Below are 17,424 nucleotides of genomic sequence, written 5' to 3'. Positions count from 1 at the left end.
AAACTGTGTTAATTCATGCATTTTTCAATTGGCAAAGGATAGAGGAAAAGGGCAAGATGGTCGGTAGCAATGATTAAATGAGAAAAAAAAGTCTGATTCTGATAGAAACTAAATGACCACAAACCAAAGGACAGCTCAAAGTGGGGAATTGACCATAGACTGTAAAAAGAATGGACGTAGCACCCGTGGCCGTGACGTCACCCATTGGTTTTGGGGAGTCGTTTTTGTGACTCAAATATGGCGGCCTGAACAGCGCCATGTTGGATTGGCCAGCCGAGAACCCGCCCACTGGCCTCGAAGCAGCTGTCCACGGAGCTGCTCGGACCTGTCACTCAACGTTTCCGCGCCCTAATTGGCCAGGGTTTTAACCTAATAACAGTAAAAAAAAAAATTCACCCCCCTCAGAGTGTGTGCGGGGGTAGAAACTATCGATTGAGATAAAAAAACGTTCTGACACCAGGCTTTTAACATGTTTATTGAGGATGTAAAATCGGCGATTTTAACATGGGGGTCTATGGGGAATGCTCCCTTCTGACACCAGCCCCCAGAGGAAGCCGAGGGGATTGCAGTTTTTTGAACGCGGAAGTGAGCTTCACTTCTCAGACCGACAACTGCCCCCTTGGAAATGACAAATGGCTAAAAGCAGCTGCAGTTGTCAACCTGTTAATCACAATCTACAGGTAGATCTTCAGGACTTTCCCCAGTAGATTACAAGAACAATAGAAAACGGTCCATAGGCTACATAAGGAAACTGTGAAAGAAAATGAAAGTGACACCTGTCATTCAAGCTGCAATTCCACCATCGACCACAATGCAGGTTGCAACAGCAGAGTGGTACTGCTCGTGTTTTTATTTGATGGTTCCTTGGGCAAGTGAAGAAGCAAGAATAAAAAAGTAAATCAATATTATTCAAATAGATAAACGTGTGCAACCTAACAATTTTTACTCAAAGCCCCATGAAAGAAAGCAAAAACATACTTCTTGTATTGTGAATTTTGTTATAATTTACCTTCATTACAGTTGTATGATACTTTCTAAAAAAATGTAAATGTGAAAAATGTTCCTCATAAAAATGCTAAAAAAGCCACATAACATGTCTTTATTTTTTGTTGATGTGTAATTGAGTTAGAATTGGAGGTGTGGTGTATTGTGAAAAGCTGTGGCTTTCAGATTCTGGGTACAGCACATTTTTGGTTCCATTCATCTGAAAGCTGGAGCTTATAAAGCCTTAAGCTTTAAGCACCGTAGCGAACTGTGTTAGCCCACATAAACAGGCCTAAAGTTGGAAATACATTCTGAGTTTTCTTTTCTTGTTTATGTTACAATGGGTAAACCTTGGCCTTCACTCAGACCAAGCTCACAGTACTTTATTTTAAAAAAAGCTTGGTGATCCGTATAGTTTACAGGAACAGTTTTGTAAAAAAGCTTTTGGAAATGCACTTATTCCATTTCATGCCAATAGAAGAGAAGAGTGAGAAGATGAAGATCACCCTCAAACTGTGTTTGTCCTTTGTAGTACATGAAGCTTAAACTAGGAATCAATATGGCTTATCCAAAAAAGCTAACTGTTGGAGTCAGATCCCTTAGAAACACAACATGTTGTTTTTACCCCTTCAATTTCTTAGTGGGCTTTGAGCTAACACAATAAGCTAACATCTCCTAGCCTTAGTTTCATATGTAACGGACTGGCATGAGATGTATAGATATTCTGAGTCTTGAAAAATTCCAATCAATTCTTGGCGACATTATAAAATTTCAGGTTTTCAACCCTCTTCAACCATTCAAAGCAGGACAGACAGTAGGAAAGCATGCAGCCCCTTGGAACTCACTGACAGTTGAAAAAAGAAAAAAAGAGAAGAAAAGAAAGGATAACTAACTAGATATTCATCAGAGATATGGCTTACAGGTGATCGATAAAATGTTAAAATCAATCCTAGTGTGTGCTGAGAGCCGGCAACTGTGAGCTAACATGGGGGTAATATGCTGTTTCTTCTCAGTTGGCTGTTAGGAGTCGGCTAGTATTGGCACTACAGGTGCACAGGGAGTTTGGATCGATACTGAAAACACCAGCAAGTGTGCAATGATGGCTTTACGCAGCATGACCGTACTCTGTGTTCATGTTCTGATAGGGTCTCCTGAGTCCTTCTGCATACATGTTAAGTATATGTGTCTGGGCTTTAAGTGTAATCCAAGCATTCCCAAACACGGGGCCGCAAAGTAGGCTAATTGCCTCTCTCATTACCCTCTTCATTCATTTAATCTGGGTTAACAAATCCAACCATTGATCCCAACGCTGGTGGGAGAGAAATGAGCACCCGAGCAGACCCAGGGGAAATTGATCAGCCATCTACAGAATGGTAAGCTGATAAAACATTGAGTTTCACAAATGACCATGGCTTAGATCCTTTAGTTGTAGCGGTATTACACAATGTAATGTCCTAATTATAGCTTCTGGCAACATGTACCCTATATGATACACTTTATTTTCTCTTTCATTATGTGTGATGTGTAATTCCCTCCTGATGTACATTGTTTCTATAACACCCCATCACAGGGAACCAGTTTGTGAGCGTCTCTGCTTTCATAGAAACGCAATAAAGTTCCTTTTTGATGTTTTATGCTTTTCCTGATTGTCTGAAATTCCCTCTTCACCCCTGTAAACACAATACAGCTTGTGTTGCTGCCTCGCTTAATTTCTTTTCCTGTGAATTGTGAGCTGCCACCATCAAAAGCCCAAGATAGCAAATACCCAGGCAGACAGACAACACTGTGGTGTAATCCTCACAACACTGAGCCTCTAAATCACTGCCTTTTAAGATGAAAGCCTGTAGGATGTAGACTTATGGCTGTAAACAAATCCACCCCTGTACTGCCTACTGGCCTTACAAATACCAGTTTAAAGTTAAACAGGGTTGCAGCTCCCTCCAGTGTAAAGTGATGGACAGCAGTGAAATGATTACCTATTGAACTTGCCTGGAGCCACATAGCATCAACAGAGATGCCCGGTACTACCCTAAAATAAGTCAGCTGGATAAATATTCCACAGTAATAGCATTTTATCTTTTGTGTCTGCGCTTTTCTGCTCCATTCAAATCAGTTATAACTCTGAAACTCATTTCCCCCCCTCTTCTTGAAGTCCATTCTAATTTTAACCTTTATTTTGTATTTCCCCTGCTGCATTATGTCCTCCTGTCCGATTGATTTGACCCATCGTCTCACGTTTGAGGGTTTGGGATTTTGATAAGTGCCTCTGATTGGAAAACAAGGAGGCCCTGCAGCGACAGGGGGTCAACTGGAGAGTTCAATTTGCCACATTGATTGTGTTCATTGCTGCCAGGGTAAGTCTCTAACCCCATTTAATAAAGTGACAGAGTCGGCGGCCCTGGGTTTACTTGTCTGCACAGACGGAGACATTTGGCTTTCATTACTATGCACAATAGACGATGAAAAATGATTATATTCATATGTGCTAGTGGAGAGTTTCAATAAAACCTGCATTTCCCCTTTATGACTGTTTTATGGGCTAGCATATTTTATTTTATGTCATAATTTTGCAGTGACTTCTATCTTGAATATATCTTTTGTATATGTTTTCTCTGAGATCATATGATTTGTGTATCCCATTAATACCAGGGATTAGATTTAGTTATCAGTATAAAACAAAATTCAAACTAGATCCTCCAAAATGGCAGTAGGGTTCAATCAAAACATCAACATAAATTCAGCTTATAACTTTAATTAGGGTAGGATTTATTGCAGTGCTGTATTACTCCATATTAATTTTAGTCAGGTGTACCTAATAAACTGCTCACTGAGGTTGATGACTAGATATTTTGTAATTTACACCTTTCTGGTTAAATAAAAGAAAACTGAGGGTTAGATGTTTATGTTAACATTGCAAATACTGTAGTTTAACATTAGTATTACTTTCATTTGACAAAGCATCTCAAAAATGTAATTCAATTAGATTTAATTGAAGTGCAACACATTTCATTTAATGTTTGATGTGTATGACAAATCTGCTCTTGTTCATACATTGCTGTTCCCCTTATCTGGCAAATACTTTGTCTCAATACAAATTAATTAATCACAGGCTTTTAAAGGGCTGGTTAAGTTTCTTTCTTTTTTTTAAGGTGGGATCAAAATGTGTGCTCCTGGTTGACTGTTTAGGATTTAAAGCAGGTAATGTACCTACTGTGCATGACCACACCTCAAACTACCCCATATGACAAAAATATCAACTTAAAGGGATAGTTCACCCTAGAATGATATTTCGCTCATTATCTACTCACCCTCATGTTGACTAAGGGCTGGAAGAATTTCCAGAGTCCACCGTCCCTTCTCTGAGTTACAGGGGGTCTTGGCGTCGCAGTGCATTTCAATGCAACGGTTGCAAAGGGACACCAGAGCTCTTCGTAAAAAAAACACACACAAAAAAACATTCAAATACCTCCATGATGCTCGTATGTAATGTCCGTCTTGTGCTGAAGCCCCAAATTGCGTAATTGTCCCGAAAAAAATTAAATAAGTCTATATTTTAAGCTTGTTTGTAGCGGAAGCTTCTCGAAACTCCTCTTCCTGGTCCGTCCAAATCTCGCGTGATTCGCAGTAACCGCACTGACGCCGGCGCAAATCACGCGAGATTTGGACGGACCAGGAAGAGAAGCTTCGAGAAGCTTCCGCTACAAACAAGCTTAAAATATAGACTTATTTAATTTTTTTCGGGACAATTACGCAATTTGGGGCTTCAGCACAAGACGGACATTACATACGAGCATCATGGAGGTATTTGGATGTTTTTTTGTGTGTGTTTTTTTACGAAGAGCTCTGGTGTCCCTTTGCAATCGTTGCATTGAAATGCACTGCGACGCCAAGACCCCCTGTAACTCAGAGAAGGGACGGTGGACTCTGGAAATTCTTCCAGCCCTTAGTCAACATGAGGGTGAGTAGATAATGAGCGAAATATCATTCTAGGGTGAACTATCCCTTTAACTGTCACAATTATGGAAGTCAACTTTTGTAAATTAAGCACTGACTTCAGTGTAGTGTTTAAAGCCAGGTTTGGGATGTGAATATGAAGAACAGCTACTTGATTTTATATTAAACACACTCTTTCCTCTGTGACTTTATGTATAGTTAAGATGTGGAACTGACTCACATTGAACTTGGTGTCTGTGGACTCAACTCTGGATCCACCTGTGTAAACTGTCTTTTCCTTCAGTTTCTACACTTTGTGTCATGTCCATGCCAGTAAGGTGACATCAACATACATTCATGTAACTGAAGCACATGCTTTGCAAAAGGGATCTCACATGATAAATCAACTGGCCTTTAAAGGTTACTACTACAACCGTGTCATAACTTCAACAAGGACGTAATGAAGCGCTCACACTCACTTAACGCTTCATCAGATCAGGGAGGAGGATCTAGTTGGAGATGCTTCGCCTGCTGGCTTAAGGAATGCCAAACCTTGAAAATGTGATGACATTTGTCATGTTGAAATGACATTTTTAAAGCCACCCCGGTGGCGATGTAGTGAGATGGGGAGCTGTGTTGCCCAAAGTAACCTTTTCTTTCAAAGTTCTTTTCATACTGACATTTGAAGGGATCTGGAGATGATGGGGTGGGGGTGGGTGGGTGTATTTGAATGTGGCACTTTCACACCATCTTGACTAATGGTGAGTTGTAAGCTGCTTGGAAGCTGTGGGAAGGACTTTTCCCTGTTTTCCTAAGATTGATCGTGTCTCCTATACTCTTAACTGTCTACGGTGAGAACTGAGACCATGGGTAGAAAACTTTTGGATGGTCTGTGAGAAACATCCTCAGCTTTTCTGCCTCCCAGTGCACGGTCGATAAAAGTCAATCACTTAAAGTCAATACCCTACAATACAGCACCACTGAGAGTCAAAAAGCAATTTGTTTATAACAAGGAATGTACCAATTACAGCTTGCAAATAAAAATATTCCACAATTAAACATCTCATAACTGCAAAACCAATGTTTTAATTATATTAACACTCAAATGAATATGAGTCTTGAAATACTTTAAAAAGGTTGATTAAATGCAACAGTCCAAGGCAAAAAGCGTAAAACAAAGGTCTAATAATCTAATAATATGCAGGCAAATCAATATAATAAATTAAAAGGGTTTAATGTCATTAAGGATTACAGCAAGCCAACAGTGCTGTAGAAAAAGGGGTGAGAAATATACATTTTTTTTGCATTTCAGGATTCCCTGCCATTAAAAAGAAGAAAAAATCAACACAGATTTTCTTAAGTAGAGTATGAAGCACTCTAAGTATCATCCACTATTAATACCTCTCATTGTTAGTGTTTTGGAACAATCTTGTTTATCTGTTTTCCATGGGTTTTTCTTTTCCTGTGGTTCAAGTCCTGACCAGGTTATGGAAATATTTGGCATTGGGTTTTTCTTTCCTCCAGATTGCATTCCGCAGAGTCTTTGCAGCAAAGTAAACATTATGCACCAACAACAAATAAGACAAGAAAAATGAAAGAGGCACTTAGGGCATTTCTCAAACGACAAATTTGTTCTTGGTGGTTGAACCGCTTTTGGTAGCTGTGTCTGCGTGGGATTGGTAGCCAATTGTCATCTTCGTGGGAAGCCCCAAGCGCTCCTTGTAAACTCTCCTGTTGACAGGAAAATGACAGTGTGAGAGGACGCAGAGTGTCATCGCGTCTAGTCCAAACACTGATGCTGAGGAGCCCACTCACCCTATGTGTGTAACGGCGTCCCGGTTCTCGTAGTCTGATGTCCAGACGGCTATTTTGTCTCCTTTTGTGCGGATGTTGACCACGGCTCCGCAGACTTCGTCGCTGTGGTCGTCGAAGGCCTCTCCGACTAAGCACAGGAGCTGGTGGATGGGGAGAAATAAAACCTGATGACTCACATTTTGACTTTAAACATAACCGCAAACCCTCTGTGGTTCTCATAAAAGAGGCAGACAGCAGACATTGTTAGGTCCGTCACCTCAATTACTGTGAATCACCAAGAATTTAGACATTTTAGAGATTCCCACGCTCTGCTGCAGCGGTCCGTCATTCAGGTTTACTACAGCACTGACAGGATGCCATTTGAGATAATTCACGTTCACACCTCTTTGAGGGTTACACGTAAATTCACAATGACATGACTTACAGAAATATCTGTGTCCACAACAACATTTGAAAACTGTATGTTTTGTTTTGTCCATAACCCTCCTGTTGTCCACCTGACCTGGGTCAAGGAAGGAAGGAAGACAGTAGGGCTGTCAAAACGAACTTCGCTATTCGAATACAATTCGAATGTTAGTCAAAATGAGAACATTCGATGGTGGAAACTGACGTTCGAATGTTTTTAATGAGGCAAATTAACGTGGTGCGTCGCAACGTTCAGAGTAGTACACATGTTGCTAAAACAACATGCAGTTATTGTTGTGCACAAGGTAAAGCTGCAGCTTCAAATATACGAGCAGAGTTTTTTTAAATTGCCCGTTCATTCGGCCGCCACGGTGCGCGTATGCGTCCCCACTCTACACACACACTTTTTTTTTTTTTAATTGATCGATCCGCGGACCACTTGTGTGCTGATCACGGATCAGCTGTGATCTGTTGCACCACAAGTTACTCTGTGCCCTCCCTGCAGCCCCCGCGTGGAGGGGGGGCGCCGCCCCCGCCTGTGAAGCCGGGTTTCCACCGAATCAACGATCCTTCTTTTTTTTTTTTTTTTTTACCGCAACATATGGTTCACGTCAAGATAACCCATGTATTTTTCCATAGTTCTCTTTGTTTAACACTTAAAGACTTTTGGTTAAGTAACCATGGACAGCTCCTATGCAGGTTCGTTCTGCTGTGTCGTTGTCGCCACTGTCATCGCTGCGCCCCCCCCCCATAATGAGATTAAATTTTTTTTTTTAAACCCATAAAAAATTCGAATATTAGTCGAATATTTAACATAAGATGGGTTAGAAATTCGAACCTGATTTCGGGGGAAGATTGACAGCCCTAGAAGACAGGAAGGACAAAGGGAAAGAAGGAAGAAAGGAAGGACAAAGAGAAAGATGGGAGGAAAGATGGATGGAGGAAGGGAACAGATTGGGTCAAAAAGGAAGGAAGGAAGAAAGAAAGGGAGGGGGGGGGTTGTGGAAAGAAGGAACGGAAAAGAGAAGGAAAGAAAGATGGAGGGAGGGAACAGATTTGTTTTAGGAAGGAAGTAGGAAAGAAGAAGGGAAAGAAGGAAGGAAAGAAAAATGGAGGGTCAGTTGGATCAAAAGAAGGAAGGAAGGAAGGAAGGGAGGGAGGGAGGGAGGAAGGAAGGAAGGAAGGAAGGAAGGAAGGAAGGAAGGAAGGAAGGAAGGAAGGAAGGAAGGAAGGAAGGAAGGAAGGAAGGAAAAGGATTCTGGAAAGAAGGAAGAGAAAAAGGAAGGAAGGAAGGATGGAGGAAGGGAACAGATTGGGTCAAAAAGGAAGTAAGGAAGAAAGAAGGGAGGAGAAAAAAGGAAAGAAGGAAGGGAAAAGGGAAGGAAGGAAAGAAAGATGGAGGGAGGGAACAGATTCGTTCTAGGAAGGAAGTTGGAAGGAAGAAGGGAAAGAAGGAAGGAAGGAAGGGAAAAAGGATTCTGGAAAGGAGGAAGAGAAAAAGGAAGGAACGAAGGAAGGATGGAGGAAGGGAACAGACTGGGTCAATTTGACCCAGAAGGACAGCAGGAACAACTACATCTATTTAAATTTAGGATGATTCTTGATCTAAATGTTTTTGTTCTCTTTCCCAATAACTTTGAAGGTCTTAGATGATGACCAAATGTGATTTTCACATTTAGAAAACTTATGTGATCAAAATAAAACTCACTGAAAGACAGAAAATCTTTTTCAACTGTTAACTGCGTGTGTGTGTAGGGGGGGCACACTGGGAGTGACAGAAACAGGAGTCGTTTCTTGTTCACCTGCTGCAGTGTTGCTCAGCAGTGGAGTACTCACGCTGTGTTCATGCAAAGGAAACCCAAAATTGGAAGAAAAGGAAAAGCGCTGCTTAGCCTCTGTTAGGAGGGATCACTCATTATTCCATGTAGGTTACCTCTGTGCTCACCTCCCACCAGTTTAACAGCCTGGATTTCCTGCTTTTTGTTGTACTGCACTGTCTCTTTGTTAAAGAGAGAAACCAGACTCGGATAGTGTATTGATATATATATATATATTGGATGCTATATGATGCAACTGCAAGCAGTGTTGCATTTATAGCCATTCTACCTACACTATTGACATATCTCTAGTTCTTTTCACCCAGAGAGAGAGAGAGAGAGAGATGACATCAGTGTCAGTAATATCTGCATTTATACATGAGGTTACCATTTACACCATATATACGTCAGTATATCTTGCTCCAGAATGTCCATGTGCCTATGATTGCTAGGCGGTGGGGAAAGAAACAGATAAAGACTAGCATCACAATATTGTGTAGCAATATTCTTATTCTATCAATACACATGCACCACATATCGATCTTTAATTATGTAAATCAACATACAAATTGGCATTGAGTGTGTTGCTCAGCCTGTCTGTGTGACAATCCAATTTTGAAAGAACAAAAATGATTAAAGTGAGACGAACAAAACGGATCATTTTATTGTATTTGATAAAAACACACGTGGACGCAGCTGTTTTCTTTTCAGGGCATAATTTGCAATCGCAAACCGGTAATAAATCACAACGTATCACAATAAGTTATTACAATACTCTGGATATCACAAAATGTTTTAAGTCAATAATATTGCATATTGGCTTAAAAATCATGCTAATATAGCATCGTATGGTCTGGTGATTCCCATCCCTAATGATCGCACGGAGAGCTCTGCGGCATTTTGGGTTGTTTTTCCGCAGACTTGTAGGTAGCTGGGAAAACGTCCATATTCTTCCATATTAAAAAAATAATAATCAGGAATCGATATCCCAGCAGTTGATGTAAAACAGTCTCATTAAAAACTGTTTCGCTTCCAGCTTCACATATGGTAAAAACAATTAGTGTGGATGTCATTGGAAAAACAAAGTGGTCCCTTTCAGCCCCCCAGGCCAGCAGCTACAGTATTGACAGTACAGTAAGTGCTGTTTGCTCACTGGCAAGTCACAGCATGCTGGATGTCTGGATCACTGTCACTGACCTTTCAGGGTGGCGACCTAACGCACCACGACACTGTGCGGATTTACCAGCACTTTCGGTTTCCTCCATGAGACTTTGTTGCGACTCCATCATCAGGAAGACTAATCTCATCTCAATTGACTTTTAAACAGGTATGAAAGAATGTAATAACCCGCATCAGCGGTGTGACAAACGTGATGACAGAGCGGTCCCACTAATTACAGCTGCCAGCAGGTAATAAATGTACTACTTTTCGCAGGATGCACTGGAAATGATTAATAGAGTCGCTTGTTTGCGCAACAGCCAGCGAGCGTGACAGAAGCAGCCAAACCTACCGTCTCCAGCCAGAAGCGGTCCAGGTCTGATCTCCTCTGCTGCTTGTTGAGTGTGAGCAGCCAGCGGCCGCCGCGCTTGTTCCTCTCGTCCTCCCACATGGGTTCAATGCCATCCTGCAGCCGTGAGTCAAACTGTCAATACACATCCCAAACCACTGCACCAAAACATTAAATGTGAGGTTTTCCAGCAGGATATTGATGTCACCAGAGAGAGAAGTATACCTCTTCCAACTTTGACTTAACCACAGTGGGAATTCTTTGAATCCCACTAGATGAAAACTAAAAACCGAGTGAGAACACATCGGTTTTTCTCCAGCGATGGTTAAAGGGATAGTTTAACATTTTGGCAAACTGGCCCATTGCCATAATCCCTATAGTTTTAGCAGTAGGTTCGTAACCTTTAATTGCCGGTGCAAGGTATTTTTTAGAACGTCCGAGCAGAGCCGCGAGCTGCTCAGAGCTACACTACGGAGGCTAATGGGATTTCTTGGTTTCCCTCATCAAACTCATCAAATACACAATCCAAAACGCTCTGGTGGACAAGTTGTGACCTGCACATTCAGTAGCTCTGAGCAGCTCACAGCTCTGCTCCACCATTCTAAAAATAGCTTGCACCAACAATTAAAGGTAACAAACAGGGATTATGGCAATGGGCCAATTTGCCGAAATGTTGACCTATGCCTTTAAATATTTGTGTGAGATGTTTTTCTCAAATTGTATTTATTCCTTTTCTTTACAAACTCTGCTTCAACACTCTGAATCACATCGCAAAAAAAAAAAAATGAACATGTAAAAAGCTAGAGTCTCTCTGACTGTAACTGTAAAGATTGTAAAACTTAAACTGTACAGGCGCTGATAAACCAACTCCCCTGCTGTGAAAACAAGTTCACTGGTAAATCTTGGCCACAGGTGATCCTGCTAATGATTTCCATAAAGCACTCCGATCAAAGAACGGCAGCTATATTTGATTGCTGCCGTTTCCATTTATTATTATCACCTAGCTCAAACAAACTGTAATTAGTGGCTGCTATAGCTGCTGCCTGCTTCTCAAAACTCTTCCGCCCACGCTTCTCATTTTCTATCAGCACATCTGGTTAAATGAGCTCCTTTAAGCTGATGAGTTCTGAGCCAGTGGAGACAGATTTAGTCAGGGAAACAAAAAAAACACCTTCCCACTTCTGTCTGTTTGTCTTCCCCCAGTAATGATGCTGTTGTTTTGACTGGAATTCTGTGTGTCAACAATTCAATTAGCTATTGTTCTGTTTGCAGGAGTGTTATCTGGATCTGCTGCCATAAAAATCTTGCAATTTGGCTTTATTGGTGAGATAGTGATAAGATGTTTATATTACATTTTCAAATGTAATGCCTTATTGTTCTCACGAGGTTCACTGTGAAACCTAATGACACGACCACAATCATTTTAAATGACCGCCCAAAAAACAGCCTTGTGTCTGATGTTTCAATAAACAAATTAATTTGTACTGTATACACTTGATATTTGCTTTCATGCTTCATGTCTGTGTAAGTGTGAATTTCCTCATTAAAAAGAAAGTCATAAATAAGGTTATTTTAGTCTCAGTGAGTCAATATCAGAAAGAGAGAGAACACTGCTGTCTTTGTAAATGTTGATAAATATACAACGCTGCAATAGCGCAAAGTGGTGCAAATGGTAAAATATGTAAATGCTTTTCTCAATGGTAAAAATTAATTCAACTACGCTTTAATTTGTATTTGATCTACTCACGCCAATGGACAAAAACTTACCTTAAAAAGAGAGTAATCACAGCCGGACATGAGGTTGCTCGACAACTGGATGTGATTGTAGAGGCTGCAAATGACAAAAGCACATGGGTTAATGAAGCACACGCTTAATTAAAGCTTACAAAGATAATATATAAACACAGCCATGACAACGGCGGCTGAGAGAGCTCTACGCACTGTGATTAGAGAAAATGCGCAAAAACATATTAATGTGCTGCAAAATGAGAAAACACTGAAATTAACTACAAATCCCCAAACATGACAACACATGGAGATGTATGCAAATTCATGGGTGCCATGAAGGCATCAACCAACCTGTCCAACTTGTGCCCCCCCACGCCTCTCTCCCCTAGACTTTCCTTTCTCTCTCACTCTCTCTATCAGAATGAATGCAGAAATAATAATAATATAAATATATAATATAAATGCAATAATATGACTGGGATATTTGTTATTTTGTGCCTTTACTTCCCAGCCAGGTTAATCTCTTTTAAGCATTCCCTGGGAACACTTCCTTTGTGTTGCAGGACTGAATATGTACCATGTTTCTTTATCTGCATGAGTTGTGACCGTTTTTGTGGGACATGTGATGTCAAAATGATGAAGCTGTTTTCTGAATTTACAGCATGTTTTGTCTATTTGCATGCGTGTCTTCGAGTCGCAGTGCGTTGAGCTCTCTGTGCCTTCATACATGACACTTAATTGCAGCGGTTCCTCCACGGTAAGTGGAGAAAAAATACAAAGACACTGAAAGATTTACAGCTCCTTACGCCCAGAAATCTTCAACCGTGTCAAATTTGGAGATGAGTCGCAGGTTGGCCTGCCATGTTTTGCTCTTGTCATTCTTGAAGAACCACAGAGACCATCTGTCAGGAGAGAAACAGGGATAAAAAGGCATTTGCATAAGTGTACAAACTCCTAATTAAACACAAAGTAAACAAAAGTAACTGAAAGCCATTGAGCTCTGGAGCAAATAGTGCGTATGGATGCACCTGCTCAGTAAATCAAACCGTCGGCCCAATTAATTGTAGCGCTGTATCATACTTGTTCAATGCCGATTCCTCTCATGGCTCAGTAACTGCGTTAAGCTCTTTGGGTTGAAGAAGAATAAAGAAAACGGTGGCAGGTTGACGCTATTATAAAACTGGTGCTAGTCTGTTAGCGGTGCTGGCAGTGTTTTAAATGACAGAAAAGGACAGAATGAGTCAAGTGATACAAGCTACAGTAAATTCCCTTCATTTGAATGGTATAATGAGCACGCCACAGTGTTTGATAAGCAAATATACCAAGCCAACAGTCTGTACGCTTTGGTTCATGACACATTTGTATATTCCTTGTTAATTTGTCTAGTAAAATATTTTATTGAATGATTTAAGGCCATAATCTGAGCCAGCATGTATTGAGCAGCCCCTTTGAAGGAACTCAACATGTTGTTTCTTTGACTTCTTTGACAAACGCATGCTGAGATGGACTCGAGCACTCTATGACTCCGTAAAGAAATACGTGGATCAGGAAAATCAATGAGTGCCGTGGGCTTGTGTTGTTTCAGTTACTCAGTTGTACTACATACAAATGTGCCTGTTGTTGTACGTGTATACAAATGTGTCTGAGTCAGTAATAGAAGGGTAAAGACAGTGTGGCACATTTCTTTTTGCACCATTTTGATCTTTTTTTGTGTGTAATGTTTATGGACATTAAACTTGAACCAACAATTTACAGTAAACTGCCAGTATAGTTCAAACCTGACATCTGATCTGGGAGCCACCAGTGTGCAAGAGTCCAACTTTTCTTTTAGCTGACTGACTGTCTGTTGAGTTTTGACTGTTTTTTTTATTTGACCCTTTTGAACATAAATATCCTTGAGGAATTTAAAAATATATAAAATATTCATTCATTGCTTATTTGTATGCAGCACCAACGAGTGCTGGAACCTGAGTATGGATTCAGAGAAAAACACTGAAACACCTTGGACAGGTCACCGGACCATCACAGAATATCACAGTCCCACTGTGGGGAAATAAAAAGTCTCAAATCCAGGTTTGTTTGGAGTGTGAGAGGAAATCCACTTTAACACATGGAGAATACTAAAACACACAGAGAGAATCAATGCCACAAGTAACCTCTGCACCGTGCACGTACTGTACATTTACATTACATCTAATATTAGAAAACTAGCTGCTAGGATGTGTCTACTATAATAACATTGATTTGTATAGCACTTCTCACAGAGAAAACGCTTCCCTTGCGTATAAAGATAAAAGAAAAACAACCTTGGCAATCGCATTTATTTTCGTATAAATCCACTTAAAAATAAATAGGCAGTCATCCATCTGATAATCAAATGTGTTCAGTTTTTTGTACACAAACAATTTGGAAAATTGTGCAGCTTCCTCTCAGTGAACAAAGCATTCATTGTTCTCAGTGAATGGTCAATTTACGTCTTGCTTACACCTCTCCATGAGCCAGCCCCTCTCATGTTTATGTGGAGGAAGGGTCATTCAGTTCTTGAACTATGGCCAGAGATCAAACGTGATGGTTGCACATGAATCACCAGTCTGTTCTTTAGCTGGCTGTTGATGCATACCTTTTTCTATTTTCACTTATACATATACTTATTTTACACACACTGTTCCAAGCCTTTTTAATTTCACATGACTGTGCTTAAATTTGTCTTAGGCAAAATACAAAACCAACAAATATGACTTATTCAATTGTGCATTAAAACAGGCTATTTTAAAAGAATGTTGAAAATGTTCATTAAAAGTTGTCTCACTCCCAGGTGATGTTTCCAAATGTATGGTTTTGTCTGACCAAAGGCCCAAAACCCAAAGATATACAGTGTGAATCTTCAGTCAGATTACTAAAAAATCTATTCTGCTTACTTATAATCTTAAAGCTGTTCCTCTATGTTGGGAAAGAAGGTTGCTGGTAACACACTAAAACACTGAAATTTGTTGATTCTTTGATGCCACGCAGTGAATATAATACACATTATTGTCTTTACAATCCCCCCCCATAATTCTAATGTTAGATCAAATAACTTTAGGTCTTGTCCTTGTTGACCTAATCAAATAAATGTCAAACTGCAGATGCTGACCTGTTCTGGAGGGGGTGTTTGATGTAGGCCTCTGGGCTCACAATCTCCTGTCCGGTCTCCTCAGCTCCATCTTCATCGGGCTGAGGTGGGCATGGGTTAGTTTCCTGAAAAGCAGTGAGGAAGAAGTGAGGCACAAGTAAGTGTTGGGGCTTCCCGTTCCCAATGCAAAAGAGTATGTGCTATCTCTACTGAGATATCACTGCAACTGCATGATAGCTAATCTCGCTGCCAACAGCCTTCCATTCGATTACATAAGTGGACCCTCAGCCATGGAAACTAGATGGTGACATAGTAACAGTGCTGTGAAAAAGTATTTGCCCCCTTCCTGATTTCTTACTCTTTTTTTGCATATTTCTTAAATGTTTAAGATCATCAATCAAAAATATCAGACAACGACAACCCGCGTAAATATAAAATGCAGTTTTTAAATGATGATTTCATTCATTAAGGGAAAAAAGGCTACCTGACCACCCCCCTCTTGTTAAATCATAAATTAACTGTGATAAATCATTTTTTTTGGAAAGCTGAATTCAATTTCACTCTCCACAGGCCTGATCACTGCCACACCTGTTGAATCAAGAAATCACTTCAATAGAACCTGTCCGACAAAGTAAAGTAGGCTGAGAGATCTCAAAAAGCAACACAACATGCCGCAATCTAAAGAAATTCAAAAAAAGGTGAAAAAACTAAATCACTGACATCTATCAGTCTGGAAAGTGTTACAAAGTCATTTCTAAAGCTTTGGGAGTCCAGTGAACCATGGTGAATGGGGAAATTAGCCTACTTTTTCACACAGTAACAGGTAGGTTTGGATTGGTTTTTCCCTTAATAGCCTAAATTAAATCATCATTTAAAAACTGCATTTTATATTTACTCAGGTTATCTTTGTTTTATATTACAATTTGTTTGAAGAAACATTTAAGTGAGACAAATATGGAAAAAAAAAAAAAAAAAAAAGTAAGTAGGCTAATCAGTAAGGGGGAAAAACTTTTTCACAATGCCCTATTAACAATCATGAGAAATATCCCAATTTTATATCTTGCAGCATGAATTCTGTGATGGGGGCGTTCACGTATGAAACCCGTTATGAACATCTGGTACACATTGGCTGTGATGTGAAGCTAAGGTTTGGTAAGCTGCTTACATTACTCAACTAAGGAAGCAAGTTTCGTTTGGGAAATTAATCGCTGTCATTCAAGATGTTTGCTTAAAACACATAAAGTTAAACAGCCTCTATTTGACCTTAAAAGTCTAGAATAGAAACTTTTTTTGTTGTTTTTTACAGTTTTAAAACCCCGCATGGATGTCATACACCAAATCCTGATATTGGGATAAAAAAAAACTATGAAAATGTAAGTCCCAGCTGTTTCAACATCATTCAGCCATGTTAAGCATGGCTACTAAAATAGCAACTGTTGCATCGCAGAGGTCAACAGGAAGCACTGACGACCCGTTCTGACAGTTGAAACTTCAGCTCCGTGAAGAACCAAGTAATGTTTCTATTTGATTCCTTATCCCTCGTACCGAGTTTACAAATAGTTTCTAATAAACACAAATATTACGAAAAAAAAATACCTCTGTGGTCCGCAGTTTACCGGATAACCTAAACTGTGACAGTGACTAGTTTTATAATCTGAGTTTGTGTGGTTATCTTCAGCGGGGAGAAGTTAACGGCACGTCGGTTTAACTGTAACGTCAGCCTTAAAGTTGGGAGATCTCCACACACACACACACACACACTCCTCTTTCACGCTTAGGTCGTGGCACAGAAAACAAACTTGAAACCGGTTTAAAACAACACGTGTGGTAATAACAGCGGTCCATTCCCATTCTAGGACTAACGTGTAACGCTGTCCGTCAACTTCAAATACAATCTATGCTCTGTAAGTTAAACAAAAAGCCCCCTCGAATGATTCGATGTGTTCGTTGGAGAAAGTGCTCACCGGTTCGGCGGTCGCCATCTTACAAATCTCTGTTAGGAAAGTTTCTGTTGATTGGGTCGAGCCCCGTGCGACGTGACGGCGGCAGCGCTGCGTGAGGACATGCGCCGTGTGTGCCGCCCATAGACTGTATGGTGCCGCCGCTGGCTGGCTGGCTGCATA

General features: G+C 40.4%; 1 protein-coding gene across 1 annotated transcript; it reads right to left on the bottom strand.

Annotated features, from left to right (window-relative positions):
* Positions 1-5,898: 5,898 nt before the first annotated feature.
* eif4eb (eukaryotic translation initiation factor 4eb) lies at positions 5,899-17,389 on the bottom strand. The gene is made up of 7 exons (XM_083998441.1): positions 17,266-17,389; positions 15,323-15,426; positions 12,996-13,091; positions 12,229-12,292; positions 10,465-10,578; positions 6,733-6,872; positions 5,899-6,648 (listed from the first exon to the last, which is right to left on the bottom strand). The coding sequence occupies exons 1-7, from the start codon at positions 17,281-17,283 to the stop codon at positions 6,534-6,536; spliced, it is 651 nt and encodes a 216-aa protein (XP_083854567.1). The 5' UTR covers positions 17,284-17,389; the 3' UTR covers positions 5,899-6,533.
* Positions 17,390-17,424: the final 35 nt, after the last annotated feature.

The sequence above is a fragment of the Trachurus trachurus genome (genome assembly GCF_905171665.1).
Source record: "Trachurus trachurus genome assembly, chromosome: 22".
Taxonomy (NCBI): Eukaryota; Metazoa; Chordata; class Actinopteri; order Carangiformes; family Carangidae; genus Trachurus; species Trachurus trachurus.
This window is presented reverse-complemented; position numbering and strand designations above follow the sequence as displayed.

Excerpts from the sequence above, each read along its gene's own strand:
- eif4eb (XM_083998441.1), bottom strand. Across the intron at positions 13,092-15,322 it reads AAACACCCCCTCCAGAACAG|ATGGTCTCTGTGGTTCTTCA; the intron begins GTCAGCATCTGC and ends CTCTCCTGACAG. Across the intron at positions 6,873-10,464 it reads ACCGCTTCTGGCTGGAGACG|CTCCTGTGCTTAGTCGGAGA; the intron begins GTAGGTTTGGCT and ends CCCATCCACCAG.